Source organism: Leucopleurus acutus (genome assembly GCF_964270905.1).
Source record: "Leucopleurus acutus genome assembly, chromosome: 2".
NCBI classification, from domain to species: domain Eukaryota; kingdom Metazoa; phylum Chordata; class Mammalia; order Artiodactyla; family Delphinidae; genus Leucopleurus; species Leucopleurus acutus.
This window is the reverse complement of record NC_139143.1, coordinates 143,897,701-143,915,787: the sequence shown is the minus strand read 5'-3', so window position 1 is coordinate 143,915,787 and position 18,087 is coordinate 143,897,701. Positions and strand designations below refer to the sequence as shown.

Below are 18,087 nucleotides of genomic sequence, written 5' to 3'. Positions count from 1 at the left end.
CCTTTCCAACCTTGTCACAGCTGTCATCCCCTCCCCTTTCCCACTATATTCTAGACACTGGGTTTCAACCAGAGCCTTTGTGCTGCTTTTCTTTCTGCCTAGAATATTTTTCATCAATTCTTCACATATCTATTGTTTTCAACTTAAATGTCACCTCCTCAGTTTCCCTCACCAACTTTATCTAAAGTAGATTCCCCACCTTGTAACTCTCAGTCAGCGTCTTGCTTATGTCCTTCACGATCTATAATTAGTCTACTTGTTTACCACCTGACTCCCCTTTAGAATATAAGCTCCTTGAGAGCAGGACCATGTCTGTCTTGATTACAGGTGTATCCCCCAAACTTGGCCTAGTGTCTGGCACATAGTTAAGTACTTGATAAATAACTGTTAAATGAAGAAACGAAGCATGCAATGATCCCGATTTTTTAGATGAAGAAACTAAGGTTCACAAATCTGATAAGTGGTAGAGCAATGATTCATACCTAAATCTAACTGGCTCCTAAGTTGATTCCTAAAAGGCCATTTTTTCAAAGTCAAAAGAAGAAAGAATAAATTCCTTCTATTTTTAAGGAGAAAGGTTTCAATATATTACCTCTGTGACTGCTGAGAACTAGCACCAAGTTTAAAAAAAAAAAAAAAAGAGGTACTCTGGGTACTGAGTAATGGCTTAATGCACATGATATTCCCATAAAATACTTACAATAAGACCATTCTCAGTTCTCCACGATGAGTCAAGATAGTGGTCTTGTAAAACAGATGCTGTATTTTCATCACTTCTGTAATAATTAAGAAAATGGGTATGAAAGTGAGATTATACCAGTTAATGAACATAATTTACAGAGCACAGTGACTGGAAGGTTTCAGATGTTAAGCAAATATTTAGTTCCTTTCCCCCCTTAACAGATTTAACATTGCAGATGCCTGCTCTACCTTTGGCCTGTGAAATATATAGTGGTTTTAAGCCACCCTATTTCAATTGCTAAGTATCAGACTTCTCCTTCTCCCAATAAACAACTTCATGAGGGAAAAAATACCTCCAAACAGCAACTACAACATATTCTGTGGCTATGAACCAACACTTCAGATTTCTTTTGATGAATATGCATGTGTATACAGGAATTCAACTTTACAATTAATTCTTTTAGTTATATCTGAAGCATAGAAGCCACCCATCAACAGTACCACCCTCAAAATGAAGAAAAAGCCAGAACAGATAGAAGAACCAAAAGAAAATACTCAAAGGAGGACAGTACAGTGAAGAGATAGGAAATGTGATGCTTTAGTAACAACTCACATAAAAAAAAATTAACTTGGGTTACTTGGGGGCTTTTCTATGTTCATGGGGGATTAAACTTTAATTCTCACTCTTTTCACTAATTATAAGTTTCTAAAGTCACCCTGTTCACTTCATATGGAAAAAGCCTGAATAGTTAAGTGTGAGGAGGCCCAATCTGTGATATAATTAAATTTAATATTTGCTTCTGTACGTTTTGAGGTTATAAAGTTTCCTAGTTACTGACTTTTCTCAGTCTAGTGTAAAGAATTTGTACCTCTTAGACTGCAAAAACCTATCTACAGGTTTCTCTCCATCTGGCATCTATATAAGGTTTATTGTCTGTCTCATCCAATAAGAATGTTAGCTCCATGAGAGCAAGTACTTAGTTTGGATGACTGCTATATACCCAGGGCTTGGCATATAAAAGATAATCAATATTCGCTGAATGACTGAATGAACAAGATAGGTGGGGCATGGATCACACAGGTCTCTAGCAGTTAAGGAATAAAGATTTTATCATAAAGCTAATTGAGGACTGAAGGGAATAACATAAGAAGATCTGGATGTAAGAAAAGACTGCTCTAACTTCAGAAAAGACTAGAAGGGGGTCAAAGAGACAAGAAGTGGTTAAGACGGAGTGATTATATAGATACTAGAGAGAGGTGACAGTAATTCAGACCTAAAGAACAAACTGTGAACAGGAGGAAGTGATCACATTTGAGAGGATACTCAGAATCAACAGACTCTGATAGAAGGAGAGAGGTAAGGAAAAGGGATAAAATCTAGGTCTGTGCCTTGCATGACTAGGTGGATGGTGCCACTCATTGAACTGGGGAACTTGGAGAGGCAGGTTGGGTAAGGAAAGTTTCTATAAAGTGAAGCTGAGGTGCTTGTGGAAAGTCCAAGGGCAAAAAGATTCAGAGAACTGGATAAATGGATGTGAAGCTCAGGAAAGAGATTTGGGAAACATCAGCATGTATTGGGTGGAACTTAAGAAACTGTTGTTTTTGTAAGTCAAAAATGGTGGAACGTTGGGAAAATTTCATATGGTCCAACTTAACAGAAATTTAAGTCTTGAGAGATGGGACTGTGTGGTTAGTGAGAAGTCTTACGACAAAAATCCCTTGGAACATTATGATTTAAAGAATAAGCAGAAGAAATGGAGGATGACAAAGAAGGGAAACCAAAACATTTCAACGTCATCTTCTAACTTTGGTAACCAGCACTTAGCAAGGACTTAAAAGTGTTTTCACTTAATCCTCAAGGGTTCCACAGATGTTATAGTCAGCTGTAACTACACAATTCAGAGGGGCAACTAAGTGTTCGCTCACACCAAATACCATATGATCAGAGCCCCCAACACCAAGGAGCAACTTTCACCAGAATATAATGTTAATGATGCTCTGTGGAATTGTGTAAGGCAATGGCTCTGACCATCAGGAACCAGTAATCTGTTATTGGTTGCCTGAGACTAATATGATTACAGGTGCCACCAGCAGACTTAAGGCTCAGCAGAATAATGAGAAAGGAAAGAAAAAGGAAAAAGAGAAATAAAACACGATCAGAAAAATAAAGAAGAACCCATGGAAAGGGGTAAAGCCAATGCTCTCAGATGATCTTTAGTGTTTCCAAGGCCAGCTCACTTCTCTCTGGACTGCAGATAAGAATCCCTCCCATTTATTTCACAGACTTATTGTGAAAAGTAAATCAAATCATGCATGTAACAGCACTTGATCAAGATTAACTTGATCTACACAAATGTGAACAATGATTGTTATTAAAGGCTTCCTATTCGTTTGTACAGACTCAGGCTGCTTCGCCTGAAGATTTGCGAGAGAATGACTAAATGAACTTTAAACCCACTATCTTGGTGCCTCATGAGCAGGGTTAGTACTCTTCTCCACAATTTACAGAGGCGCTATTATCAGGTTGGACCATGTGAAATTGCTATTTTATAGGTCAAAAATGGTCTAAGATTGGCAGCTTTACATGGTTCAACCTAGAGACTTCTAATGAAGTTGTTCGTAGTTACAAGCAACATAGATGGCTGAGTTTAGAATTGAGGTCTTCTGATTCCTGACCAGTCTAGGCCTCTTCCATTACTAAAAGGAGATTCTGAAAGCACATTTTTAAAATGGCATGTATCAACTTCTCTCTCTGCAAGCGAGGAGTCAAACAGCTAGATGTCTCAAGCTGGAGGATGCTGTTTAAAATCACACTGGCCTGCTCTGCAGGAATTGGTAAATAAATTATGACCCCCTCACTGGGTACTCAAAATACTTTCCCTGGTGGGATGGTACAGAACACAACATTTACAGAGCACCTACCTTATGCCAGAGCACATCCCATAATTATTTCATTTTATCTTCACAATAACCGTATGAGGTACATAACATGATTGTCAGCTAACACACGAGCTGAGGCCCAAGGTCACACTGCTAGTAACTGGCAGGGTCAACCCAGAGCTGTCCAACTCTAAAGTCCAGCCCCTTTCCTTCAAGTCACGCTGCTTCTCGGGAAGTTTTTCATAACTATCCCTACATGGAAAAGGCAACCGGTGGCCGGTAGGGAGAAAACGACACGCCCAAGGTCACACGGCCTGCAAGCGATGGAACAAGACTCCTAAGCTCGGGTACTGTCCAGGGGCCGCCCTTGTTCTAGTTATTGTTGGGCGCTGGCAGTAATGGAAGAAGGAATCTAATTGCTGAAGAGTGGACAACGTGCTAGGCGCGGCCGGCGCCCTCACGGCATGCCGGTAAAAGGTTAAAGGGCCGTCGGTCACTAGCCTCCGGTACCCGCACCCTGGGCTCAGGAGGAGCCCGCAAGCGGGATGGGCGAGGCGTCTCCCTCGCCGCTAGGAGACCCTGGCCCAGCGGATGGTGTTCCGCTCCCCTGGCCCCTGCCGGAACCGCGGCCTTTCTAGGATACCCTCCTCACATCTGCGCCCCTCCTCGTCTCTGCAAGACCCAGTCTCTACGCCTCACCCAGACTGTGCCGCCGCTGGCACCACGTCCCCTTCGATATCCACATCCGCCTCTTCAGCCGCCATGACGGAACCTGACCCCGGCCGTCTTCTCGAGAGATCCCGCGAGAGGTGGAGGGCCTGAAGGCGGGGTCCTATGCGTCACGGGGCGGAGTCGAAGCCTCGGCCAGCCCTTCCCATACTCATAGGGGCTTTCAGTGAAGCGGGGCTTTCAGTGGAAAAGATGCTGCGCAACCGTGTGGCTTGGTCCTTTTGACTTTTGTTGACCTGTAAAGACCTTGGCAAGTAACCCAGGCTTGGGTTTTGAAGAGACCGTGCTGTTGCATAAATTCTTTGACGCCTCACTTCTCTAATTTGTAAAACGGGGATAATAGTAAATATCTAGTGTGCTGAAAAGATCAAATCAGACCAACTTGAACTGTGAAGGTGGCAACAGTGATCCTTACCTGCTGGTTTTCTTTCTTTCTTTCTTTCCTTCTTCCTTCCTTCCTTTCTTTCTTTCTTTCCTTCTTCCTTCCTTTCCTTTTTTTTCTTTTAAGAGAAGTATTATTCAGCACTTACTGAAGTGTTGAACAACATCTGTTTTAAAATTCAAAAGAACATTTAAGAATGTAACTTACGATTGCATATTTTATTTCATAGAGATCTTTACAATTAATTTAAAAATCACTCTCATGACCATTGATCTTCACAATAACCCACTGAGGTAAGCAGGACTAGTGTCCGTCACACATTACAGATGAGGAAACTGAGGCTCAGAAAGCTGAACTGACTAACATAAAGGATAGACAGCTAGTCAAAGACAGAACTGGGACCAGAATCTAGGCCTTTTGACTCTTTATGAGTACTCACCCTCTACAGATCATGTTGTTAGGAACTATGAAAGACAAACACCATTTCTCTCAGAGAATTTATGGCTCCTCAAGAAATTAGATATTGGCCTATGTATTCTTCTACCTTACCATCTATCACTCACATTATTATAGCTGTTCATTCACTTTCTTCCACCGTTGGATGGTGAATTCATTAAGGACAAAGACCGTATCTGCTAGTCTTTGCACTAGTTCGTATACTACCAACATTCAACATGGTGTCTGACACACATAAGGTGTGCAATAAATATTGAACTGATGAATGAACCAATCAGCTAATGGAATGAGTTCACTTCCCGCACTGTTGTGAGTTTGTCCCATCTCACCTTTGTGCTCAAGCCATAAGATGAGCTGTACTATGAATGTGATGGCAGAAGATGGAGAGAAAGTTTTGTAAAGAGGGAGATCCAGTGCTCAGAAACGGAATAATTCTCCATCCTTAGGTCACCCTGAGGGTGCTTTTCCTGTTGCCAAAGGGCTTTTCCAATGACCAGTCCCAGTGGTAACTGGCATGCCTGTAACAGAGTAGGCATTCTAAGATATTTGTTGGATGTAATTTACAGCAAGTTTAAGGACATTTTTTTTTTTTTTTTTTTTTTGTGGCACGCGGGACTCTCACTGCCGTGGCCTCTCCCGTTGCGGAGCACAGGCCCCGGACGCGCAGGCCCAGCGGCCATGGCTCACGGGCCCAGACACTCCGCGGCACGTGGGATCCTCCCGGACCGGGGCACGAACCCGCGTCCCCTGCACCGGCAGGCGGACTCCCAACCACTGCACCACCAGGGAAGCCCCCTACAGCAAGTTTAGATAGATGGATATAACCAGATAGTCAAAAGAAGATAGATGCTTTTCATTGATCTTTACATAGCAGGCAAGATGGGAAGCCTGGTCGTACTGTTTGGATACACATGATATCAAATGCCTTCTAGACCATGACACAGAATACTGTGTGAAGAGCATCTCCTGCAACACAGAACTGAAGGCTTTCTGGCCCAGTGCCAGGCATCAGTAGGCATTAAAATATATGTGGAAGGAAGGAAAGGAAGTCCTGCACAGAATTCAGATATGTCCCAAGGCCTTTGATATAAAGGCCTCCCTAAACAGAAGGACTAGTGTGAAGCCTCTCCAAACATACCCCACACTATGCTCTTGGTTTGCTGGCTTTATGTGAAACAGGCTCCATAAGGGTCTAGCCCAACCCCACCTGCAAGGATACAGCTATAACCCCACAGTCGGGTGGACTCCTGAGGCCTGGTCTACTATTTATAATTCCTTGTTCTAGAGGTCTGCAACTCTGTGACTTGTTTAAAGACCTATTTTCTCACCCATTTTCTGAAGAATTTAGAGTTCAGAATTCACAAATATTTGTATTCCTACTGTACTCAGTACTAGGGAAATGACATTGAACGAGATGCACTCAGTCTCTGCTCTCATAAAATCTATCAAACATGCAATTTCAAGATGATGTAATAAGTTCTATGATGGAGGAGTTACAGGCTGCTGTGGGATCACGGGGGGTGGTGGGCACTTATCCCAGAATAAATACTCTCCTATACCACATTTTTGAGGATGATATTCATCAGTTAAAATTTGAGAGTAATGCTCTAGACTCTGGGTACTATGAAATAGAAGACCCTGTCCCTAACTTGGAGAAAAAAAACAATGGAAAAAGATTAGAAGAAATAGTGTCTGATCCTCACACAGAGCTTAAAGACAAGATCTGAAGGGCTCAAACTGTTTCCAGGTAAACTTAACTACATTTCCCCTCCCTCACCAAAAAGCTCAAAAGTACTTATAAGAATACAAAAATAGGTAAGCCAGACAGAGAAAGAAAAATATCGTATGATATTGCTTATATGTAGAATCTAAAAAAAAGAAGAAAAAGATACAAACTTATTTACAAAACAGAAAAAGACTCAAAGACGTAGAAAACAAACTTATGGCTACCAAAGGAGAAAGGGTGGTGGGAGGAATAAATCAGGAGTTTGGGATTAACGTATACACACTACTATATATCAAATAGATAGCCAACAAAGATCTACTGTATAGCACAGGGAACTATACTCCATATTTTGTAATAACCTGTAAGGGAAAAGAATCTGAAAAAGATTATATATACATATGTATAAGTATATGTATATGTCACTGTGTTGTACACCTGAAACTAACACGACATTGTAAATCAACTATACTTCAATAAATTTTTTTTAAATACAGAAATACCCAGCACCCAATAAATTTCAAAATGTCTGGCATCCAATTATGAGGCATGCAAAGAAGTAGGAAAACATGACCCATAATCAGAGAAAAAATCAATCAATTGAAACCCACCCAATACTGTCACAGTTATTAGAATTAGCACACTAAGGCATTAAAATAGTTGTTATTACTGTATTCTATATGTCTGCATGTTAAAAAAGTTAAGTAGAGATGTGGAAAATATAAAAATAATGAAACTGAACTTCCAGAGATGAAAATTACAATGCCTGAGACAAACAATACACTGGGTGGGATTAATGGTAAATTAGGCATTGCAAAATAAAGGATTAGTGGACTTGAGCACATAATCAAAGAACTATCCCTTTCATTTTAGAGGTGAGGAAACCAAGATTCAGATAGAGTTACACAGCTGAGTACCAGAGCTGGGATTCCAACTCAAGTCTTTCTCACTCTACACTTACTCTGTTATATTTTCATTTACAACAGAAAGAATAGGGTATTTTGCAATGCTATGTGAGATATTTTCACATTTGGTTTAAGAATAAATCACAGTCAGGTATCTCTGATTTCTTTGAGGTGCTTAGGTCTAGAAATGAGTAGAAAGTGTATTCTGAAGGCTGGAAAACTGTCTTGGGTTTCAGATTTTCTGTCCCCCATTAATACACTCTATTTGATCCTAAAGTAGAATTAGCAGGAGGTGGCATACCTGTAAATCCTCCTGAATGCTGTTAGAGGAACATTCAGTCAATTAATTGTCTGTCTCATATCTCAGCTACATTGTGTTTGAATCCTTTGGAGAGCTCATTTCCCTTTTCTCCATTTCTGATGAAAAAAGATCACTGCATTTTTATTGAAAAAGCAAAGTATAATGGCAGTATTATTCCATAAAAGCCGGCATGTTAATATTCATTCTAATTAGCTCAGATTTGTAACGTGCTTTAAAAGTGGGAAGTGTCATACAACTGCTCACTAATGTTGTTATTACATTATGATCCAAACTGTCAGCTAAATGATTGCCAGAGATTCAAAAGAGTTCCCATTTTAAAAATAAAATGGCCAGTTAGTGGGGAGGAAAACCACTTTATCTAAATAGAGGTGAGATAACAGATGAATGCAGACATAGAATTATAGGCTACACTTGGCAAGCATTGGATATGAATTGAATTGTTCCAGGAAAGCAAGCTGCATTTTATTTTATTTTCCCTCCCCAATTCCCTGAAATCACATAAGGTAGCTACTGAAAAAGCTGTTCTCAATATGTTGTAAGGAAAGTCTGCCAATGCACTTCTTACACTTTAATTACAGTAATGTTACATTCATCTGACATTATTCGGAAGGAGAAGAAAAGATGCCAACATTAATGAGCTCCTACTATGTGCCATGCATTTTACATACATTATTTCCTTACAGCCCTTTGAGGCAAGGAATTGTTATTTCCATTTACAGATGTGGTAACTAAGGTTCAGACTAGTTAAGCAATTTACCCAAGGAAATGTAGCTTATCATCTTTTCATTACATCATGCTATCTCAGGTTGGGTACTAATAGCATCATTCAGAATTGCATCTTTTCTTCTCAGCAGCCGCCGGTGGAAGGATTATTCCTCTTTCCCAATAGCTCCAGGAGGATGAGTGGGGCTGGCCAGGCTTGGGTTTCTTGCCATCCCAGAAGCCAGGTGGACTCAGTTCCACCAGCACCACATGGAATAAGAGGAATGGTGGCTCCCCAAACAAAATAAGGGTACCATTTCCAGAGAGAGGAGGAATGGGTGCTGGGTAGGTAAGACAGCAGATGCCCACTATACAGTTTCATGTTGCATGTCCCCTCTGTTCCCCCAAGCCTTGGATACAATCGGTGAACCACTACAGGCTCATGTTAACATTGTTATCAGGCAAATTATTCAGCCTCTCCAGTCTCCTGCTTCTTCATTTGTAAAATGACCTATGAAATAATCTCTTCTGGGCTAAAATTCTTTGATCCTGCTCTTATTCATCTCACAGACATTTATTGAACATTGTTATGGGCAAAACAGGGGGATGGGAATGTCGAAGTGTGCATGCGTTTATATATAGTTCTCTGGACCACAAACAAAATATGCCCCCTGCTTTTTTTTTTTTTTGCGGTACGCAGGCCTCTCACTCACTGCTGCGGCCTCTCCCGTTGCGGAGCAACAGGCTCTGGACGCGCAGGCTCAGCGGCCATGGCTCACGGGCCCAGCTGCTCCGCGGACCCCGGACCGGGGTACGAACCCGTGTCCCCTGCATCGGCAGGCAGACTCTCAACCACTGCACCACCAAGGAAGCCCTGCCTTCTACTTTAAATCTGCATCTCTTCCCCCATTCCCAGCCCATCCACATTCTCAAGGGCACTCTGCCTCTCTCCATCCCTCCCCTCTCCCTCCCTCCCTCTCTCCCTCCTTCCCTCCCTCTGAAAGGGCTGGTCCTGACTGAACTCTGGTCTTCTTTTGCCCTTTTGAAACTGGCTCAGAGTTGCCAAATCCGATTTTTCTTTTAAGACCAGCCAGAAATCAAGATTAATTTGTGAAAACCAATTCAGGTTTTTTAAAAATGCTGTTGAACCAAACAAACACTTGTGTGAGCTCTATCTGACCTGCGGTTTGTGACTGGTGTCCTAAATCCTTCTCTCATACAAAATGTAACGCTTCAGTGTTTTTGTTTTTGTTTTTGTTTTCACATATGCTTGTCCTGCTATTAAAGACTTCTTAAGGGCAGGGAAAATGCTTCTGTTCTTCTTCTTACCCATGACATCTAGCACAATGCCTGGTACACAGTATGCACTTAATAATTGTTGAATGGATGAGCGAATCAAGTGGAAAGAATAAGGCCAGAGTTTTGTTTTAATTGAAAACAAAAAAACTTACTTTATAAACACATAATCAATGAATATTTTAAATGAGAAATATATATGGCAATTGAATTATGATCCTGACCAAAAATACACAACCCAATAGACAAGGGGAAAATTATAAACCTAAATAGATTCCCAAAGTCCCTTTCCATTACTGAGGGAGAGACACATGAAGTTCTACTGCCTGACTATTTATTTAGCGTGTATACTTTCAGGCGGAACCAAGGGGAGGCAGAAATTAAATAATTAAATTGAGGGAAATAGTTCAGTGTGTATTGATCCTAAAGGACTGTTTAAGATCAACACCTGTGCTGACTCTCATTTCTATAACTCACATGTGATAGAATCCTTGTGCACAAAATCCAGTCCAGTGTCCTTCACTTCATCATCTTGGTAGCTCCATTTCCATGTAAAAAGTCAGCTTTAGTGTTATCTCCTCACTTAACATCTTCCTGACCATCCACATACAAACCGCCCCCTCTTCCACGAGCCTAAAGCTATAGTGCATGCTGTGTCAGGGTGCCATCACTCCAGCATGTAATTGTGACCCTGCCCATGTCCACACTAGCCTGGGGTCTTTTTTGAGGATGGGGACCATGTATAGGTTATCCATGCCTAGCACTTAGTGGGTGCTCAGTCAATGTTTGGAGAATTGCATCAATGACATGTCCTCTATATTAGGAAGCATATTATCTCCAGAGCTCCAAGATATTCAGTTCAATCCAGTAAGTGTTTATTGAGCACCTATTATGTTCCTGACACTGTTCTGAATGCTTGGGATATGCCAATGAATAATAAAGACAAAGTCCCCTACCTTGGTGGAACTCGCATCCTAGCAGAGGGGAAAAGAAAATAAACAATGAACATATATTAATTAATTGTATATTTGTTAGAAGTGGTTGAGTGTTAAGGAAAAAGAAAAAAAGTAAAACAGGATAAGGGGCCCAAGAGTTCAGAGTGGTGGAGGCCTGCAGGATTAAAGAGGGGGCTCAGGGTAGGTGTTATTGGAAAGGTGGCATTTGAGCAGTCTTGCAAAGCTGAGGGAGTTGCCCATCTGATGTCAGCAGAAAGGGTTCAGGTGGGAGAAGCAGCCAGTGCAAAAAACTCCAGGTGGGAGTGTACCTAGTGGAGGCCAGTGTGAAGGAAAGTGAGCAAAGAGGACAGCATTTGGAGAAGAAGCCAGACTTGTGATAGGACCGCATTTTGTAGAGCTTTAGGTGTCATTATAAGGACATTAGTTCTCACGCTTAGTGAATCTGGGAGTTATTGCAGGGATCTAGAGAGATTAAAGACAGATTTTAGCAGTATGAATTCAATGAAATTTACTTAAGATTGCATACTGAGTGGTTGATAATATATTTAATGTTTCTTAAGAAACATATAACATATGTCAGATTTCTTAAGAAAAAAATCCCATCAAATATAATGGATACTTCGGTCAAAATAATTCCTTTTTTCCAGGATTATGTATGATTACCTTTTTGTCTCTGCTGACTTGGTTTTCAATCCACCTGACTTATTTCTCCTTTTTTCACACTGCATTATAATGTCTCTTTTGAACAGCTATATCAACTGCTTGAGAAATAGACTGCCATAAAATTTCCCATTAATTTAAAGTGTGTGTTTTAAGTATGGAGGTTCCCTAAAAAATCTAAAAATAGAACTATCATATGACCCAGCAATCCCATTATTGGGCATACACCCTGAGAATACCATAATTCAAAAAGAGACATGTACCGCAGTGTTTATTGCAGCATTATTTACAATAGTCAGGACATGGAAGCAACCTAAGTGTCCATGGACAGATGAATGGATAAAGAAGATGTGGCACATATATACAATGGAATATTACTCAGCCATAAAAAGAAACAAACTTGAATTTTTTATAGTGAGGTGGGTGGACCTAGAGTCTGTCATACAGAGTGAAGTAAGTCAGAAAGAGAAAAACAAATACCGTATGGTAACACACGTATATGGAACCTAAAAGAAAAAAATGGTTCTGATGGACCTAAGGGCAGGACAGGAATAAAGATGCAGACATAGAGAATGGACTTGAGGACACAGGGAGGGGAAGGGTAAGCTGGGATGAAGTGAGAGAGTAGCATTGACATATATACACTACCAAATGTAAAATAGATAGCTAGTGGGAAGCAGCCACATAGCACAGCGAGATCAGCTCAGTGCTTTGTGATCATCTAGAGGGGTGGGATAGGGAGGGTGGGAGGGAGAGAGATGCAAGAGGGAGGGGATATGGGGATATATGTATACGTATAGCCGATTCACTTTGTTATACAGCAGAAACTAACACAACATTGTAAAGCAATTATACTCCAATAAAGATGTTAAAAAAATAAATTTTACATTAAATACATTCATTAAAAAATAATAAAATAAAATGTGGATAATAAGACCTACCCACTGCAAAGGGTTGGTATGAGGATTAAACTTTGAGTCATTATATATGAAATAGCTTCATTTTTTCTGAAATGTTATACAGATACAAGGGGGAAGCTTTCATTAACACAGGTATCTCTGTTTTGCATTAAAAAATGTACCCGACCTGTGGATTATACCAGGAATTAGCAAACTATGTCCTGTGGGCCAAACCTGACCTGCTGCCTTTTTTTGTAAATAAAGCTTTATTGGAACACACATACACACAAAATAAAATGTGTGTTTTAAACTCATAGAAGAAGAGATCAGATTTGTGGTTACCAGAGGCAGGGAGAGGGTGGGGAGGGGGGAGGGGGGAACTGGGTAAAGGTAGTGAAAAGGTATAAACTTGCAGTTATAAGATAAATAAGTACTAGGGATGTAATGGACAACATGATAAGTATAATTAACACTGCCGTATGTTATATATGAAAGTTAAGAGAGTAAATCCTGTGAGTTCTCATCACAAGGAAAAGATTTTATGTATTTTCTGTAATTTTGTATCTCTATGAGATGATGGATGTTCACTAAACTTACCGTGGTAATTTTATGATGTGTATAAGTCAAATCATGATGCTATACACCTTAAAAGGTGCTGTACGTGAATTATATTTCAATAAAACTAGAAGAAAGAATACCCAAGAGAAAAAAATTTTAAAAATAGAATGGGCGTTTTGACTCTACTGAGAGGGGCCTTAGTCTATATGGTGTATGCTGATTACTCTGCTAGATTCAGTAGCTACTGAACAAAATCTTGCCAGCACTGCTAAGAAGTTCATACCTAATATAGGAACTGTTTATCAGAAAGCAAGAAGGCAAATGCCATGAGGCAGAGGTCTGTGCCTGGCACCGTGGAGGTCTGATGGGGCAAGGCTAATTCTGTGCAAGTTAGGAAAGAGAGACATCTTCTGCATGGCCCCATCCTCTTAGTCCATCTTTTACTCCAGCTGTTGCCATGGCAACCAGCATCACACAGGTATAATCTGATAGCACTACTCATCTCTCATTTTCTGTACCAGGACTTCTCTCACTCATGCACAATCTGGGAAAGCAAGGATGTTAACATCCCATAAGGCAAATAATGACCCATGGGGAGCAGGATTTGATGAGTAAATGCCCCTCTCTTCTATCCCACGGGTAATAATTCTGAAGTGCATCCTGTGCAGATCCTCAAATGATCCCTGTAGGATGGAGCCCCAATTGCTTACAAAAAGGAACAAAGCAATAACTTAGTCTTCTATTGACTTGGTCTTCTTCACTGTTAAACTCTTTCCAGTCCTCCTTCATAATCTTTGGGACACAGATAAATGACTCTCTTCAAGCCCTGGTCCCACACCCTTTTTTCCTGGGGAAGCCCAAGCTAATACAGTCATGTTAGACCTGGGTTTTGAAAGCTGAGCATGAGTTTTCCAAGTATAGAGACAGGGAGAGCGCATCCCAGGCAAAAGGAAAAAGCAGGAGCAAAGACAAGGAGGCACGAACAGTATAGGCACATCTAGGGATTTGCAGTAACCAGCTGTGGCTGAAGCATGGGATGTATGGAAGATGTGAGGAGAAAATTCCTAGTGGGAAGGTTTGTTGATTGAGAAATACTTATCAGATATACTAAGCTGAGAATATTGAAAAAAGGTTCCCTCAAAAGTTTTGTTTGTTGTTTGTTTTTCATCATAAACACCTGCATTGCTCTTCATTTCTGAGAAAGCAATGGCCCATGGACTGGATAATAACTTTAGACAAAGTTGAATATTTGGGTGAAAGACCAATTTCTGGAAAATAAAACTGCTCTTAGTGTGCATATTATCTACAGGTATATAAAACAATTCTCAACTGTCTTACTGTGACCAAAAGAGGGGGACCCCAAAAAATTTCAAGGAAGTAAAGTAAATGGAAATGAATTGTGTAATATACATTGTTATTAATTAGTAAAATAACAGTGAATTTCATTGTTTTATTATGGTGAACAAAAATGTTTTACAAGTGCTTTTGTGTAATAATTCCCACCTTATTTACTTTTATTTACCCATTAGGTCTTAAATTCTTTAACTACAAATACTCTTAGGGAGGGGTGGTACATTTACATTTGAAAAGGAATTTTGGACCTCTTTATTTTAGTACTATGTTCTGATTTATACAGTAATGACCATATTTCATCAAATCTTAACTTTATTATAATGGATAGTAAGTTATTCCCTTATTTTATATGCCATTAAGAATGAAAAAGCACCCTCATGCCACAACTAGAGAGCAGCCTGCGCCACAGTGAAGAGCCCACGTGTCACCATGAAAATTCTGTGTGCATTAATGAAGATCCTGTGTGCCGCACCTAAGACTTGATGCAACCAAAAAAAAAATTATAATAATTAATTAATTTTAAAAAATGAAAAAACACTGCCAATTACATTTTGATGACATGCTGTCAACTGTAAGATGCATCCTGATTTCAGAGATTTGAGAAAATAGGCAACGTAAATTAGATGTCTGCAATTTCATTTCCCTTGTCTGATTGTGAGCTCTGGGGGAGATGGGAATTTGACTTGTTCAGCTTTGAATTTTTCTACACTGGTACAGTTCCTGGTACATGTATAGTTGATATGTGTTCACCAAATGTTTGCTGAATTAAACTAAGCAGATCTCTATCTATCTTTACCCATGGTTGGTATCCTACCACAGACTAGGACATTCCTTGCGATGAGAATTTCATCACCCATCTCAGAACCCTGCATAACGTAATCACATAGACCTACTACTAGTCAGCATCAACAAAAATATCATATTACCATCTTTTTGTTTATACTCAGTTGAGAAGTCAACGTGTGTGAAGATTTTCCATAATGTGTTTTATGTATGTTTGTCTCCATGCCACAGATCATATTCTATCACATTTATAAGAAAACCAAGGCCCTCTTTTAAAAAATCATTGTTTATAAGTGGTAGTAAAACTAATTTTAAAAGTACAGATATTGTGTTAATTGTTTACACGGGAGGGTGTGTTTGGGAGGCCATATACTGTTTGTAGCTCTTCTAAGCCTTTGAAAGGATTTACGTACAAAGAAAACATTGGACATCAAGGAGTTATTCATATACATTGTTCTGTGGTTTTCATTTAAGGCAGGAAGGGATTTTTCACGGTTTTCCATGCTTTTATTTGATTTAATTTCATGCTCACTGAGGCCCATTTCCGTCACAGCCACTGACACCTTGAAAATCACACCTGTGATTTTCCTCTGCTAAGCAGCCCAGATGATATTTGGTAAGATTCTTGGCATCTAAGCTTCATGTCTTGGAAACAGACCTCCCTGCATTAGTGAAGATTCCAGAGCATTCTTCTTACTGATCCAACTAAGCCTTTGAAAATATACTGTGACCACGAGGATTTTTCAGCCTTAGTCTGGATCTGGCATAAAAGGAGCTGGGGACCTTGGAAGGCTCTGATGCCTGGGGTGCAGTGGTTACACCTCATTAGCCCCAGAGCAGTGGCTCCTTTTCCCCCTTGCCCTCGTGGTCTACACCTTCCTATCCTGGCCCATGGCCTGGACTGCCCACGCCTCCGGAAGACAGCACTGTCATCTGACGTGCTTCCCGGGAGAGTACAGACAGACACACGCCCACCCTCATACTCCCGCTGCAGGGATTTCATCTTTATTTTTATTTTGTCTGCTCGCGGCTTGTCCTAACTTAAGAGCTTAGGTGGATTCTCTGAATGGAAAAGATGCTGTTTGCCAGAATGAACAGTGAATGGAGGAGTGGAAAGTGAACAGGAGGGAATTCTGGCTTTGCCTTTACTGCCATGATGCATTTGAAAAGTACTCATCCTTACTGGGTCTCTGTTTCATCATCTGTAATGGTGGGGAAGGATCCCTACCTCGGAGGGCTGTTGGGAGGATGAAATGACATGAAACAAAATGAAATAAAGACAATGCAAGTGGAAAGGCTTAGCCCAGGGTATGACACAAGGTAGGTACTTAACAAATGTTATACTGCCTCAGGCGACAGTTGTTCTTGGCCGTGGCTGTGCTCTGAACACAATGCGTCTGGCTTTGACCATAATGTCTGCTGTAGGTCTGTGTTCAAAACTGTCGCTCCTTCAAATGGGCACTAGCTTGCCTGTGAGGTGCAGCTGAGAATGTCACTGGGGACCAGGCATTTGCTGCCTGCCCCGGGAGGAGAGATCTGCATTTCTGGTTATCATGGCCCTTTGCTGTCAGTTGCCGCCTGAGACTGGTATGGTCTATATTAAATCTGAGATCCTACGGCCTTGCCCACATCCTCCCCGTTCAGTGAATGGGATAGATAGACTCTAAAGCTGTAGAATGATTTAAACACGAAATCTGAGGTCTAATAATTCCCCTTCAGGTTGTGCAAGCCAGAAATTTTAAAAGCACACGAGGAGCTTCCCTGGTGGCGCAGTGGTTGAGAGTCCACCTGCCAATGCAGGCGACGCGGGTTTGTGTCCCGGTCCGGGGGCATCCCACATGCCGCGGAGCTGCTGGGCCAGTGAGCCATGGCCGCTGAGCCTGCGCGTCCGGAGCCTGTGCTCCGCAACGGGAGAGGCCACAACAGTGATAAGCCCGCAGACGGCAAAAAAAAAAAAAAAAAAAAAAAAAAAAAAATTCACACGAGAACGATTTAAGGGAAAAAACACTCATTTCTGTTCTTGGCAAACACAAACAGCTAATGCTTTGCTAGTCTGGTTTTCTTAAATGATCTTTACTTAGAGAAGGATCCATTGCCCAAAGAGGGTATCTGGGTCGGGAATCTGCCAGTGGGAAAGTGAGTGGCAGATGCTCTGCAGTTCAGATGGTTGGGGGCTCAAAGGCCTGCCCTGGTGTGTGCTGGCCTCAGAGGGAAGCGGGCTTTAATGGGCCTTTACTGGATCTCGATGCTCCACCCAAGGATCTGGAAATGAAGAAATCCCTTTGTGCATTTGTCTCCTTCCCTTCAGATGACATATCCCAGCAAAGGGGTAGGGTCTCTGCTTAATACCTCTTGTCTTCTCTCTTTCTCTATTTTCTCTCTGCTTCCTTTCCCCCTTTCTCCATCCTTCTCCTGCCTTCCCTCTTTGAGTAAAATCTAGAGCAAAGTGTCAACTCAGAAGGCAAAGCTCTCTGTGTTCAACTCTTATGAACTGTGTGACCTGGAGCAAGTCACTTAACAGCTTGGAATCTTTTTAAAAAAATATCTTGAAAAATAGGGGAACCATATTTTTCATGTATCCAAGCATTTGTAAATTAACTTATTAATCACATATCTACTAAACACCTTTGGATGCCAGGCCCTGGACTGAAGATACGGGGAATGTGGATACAAAGGTGATTAAAATACAGTCCCTACCCGATGGGTGATCACACTAGAGTGGAGAATGATACTCAACTCACAGTGCTGTCTCAAGAATTAAATAAAATAATGCAGTTTAAAGTATTTTGTGAACTGAATACT

At 41.0% G+C, this 18,087-nt stretch overlaps 1 protein-coding gene across 2 annotated transcripts in view; it reads right to left on the bottom strand.

The window, feature by feature from the left end:
* Positions 1-4,338, bottom strand: part of MYSM1 (Myb like, SWIRM and MPN domains 1) — a 41,063-nt gene extending 36,725 nt beyond the window's left edge. For both annotated transcript variants that reach the window (XM_082833285.1, XM_082833286.1), the window contains exons 1-2: positions 4,261-4,338; positions 701-776 (exon numbers count right to left, since the gene is read on the bottom strand). In XM_082833285.1, the coding sequence (XP_082689411.1) occupies positions 701-776; positions 4,261-4,325 (141 nt within the window). In that variant the 5' untranslated portion in view covers positions 4,326-4,338. The remainder of the gene's footprint in view (positions 1-700; positions 777-4,260) is intronic.
* Positions 4,339-18,087: the final 13,749 nt, after the last annotated feature.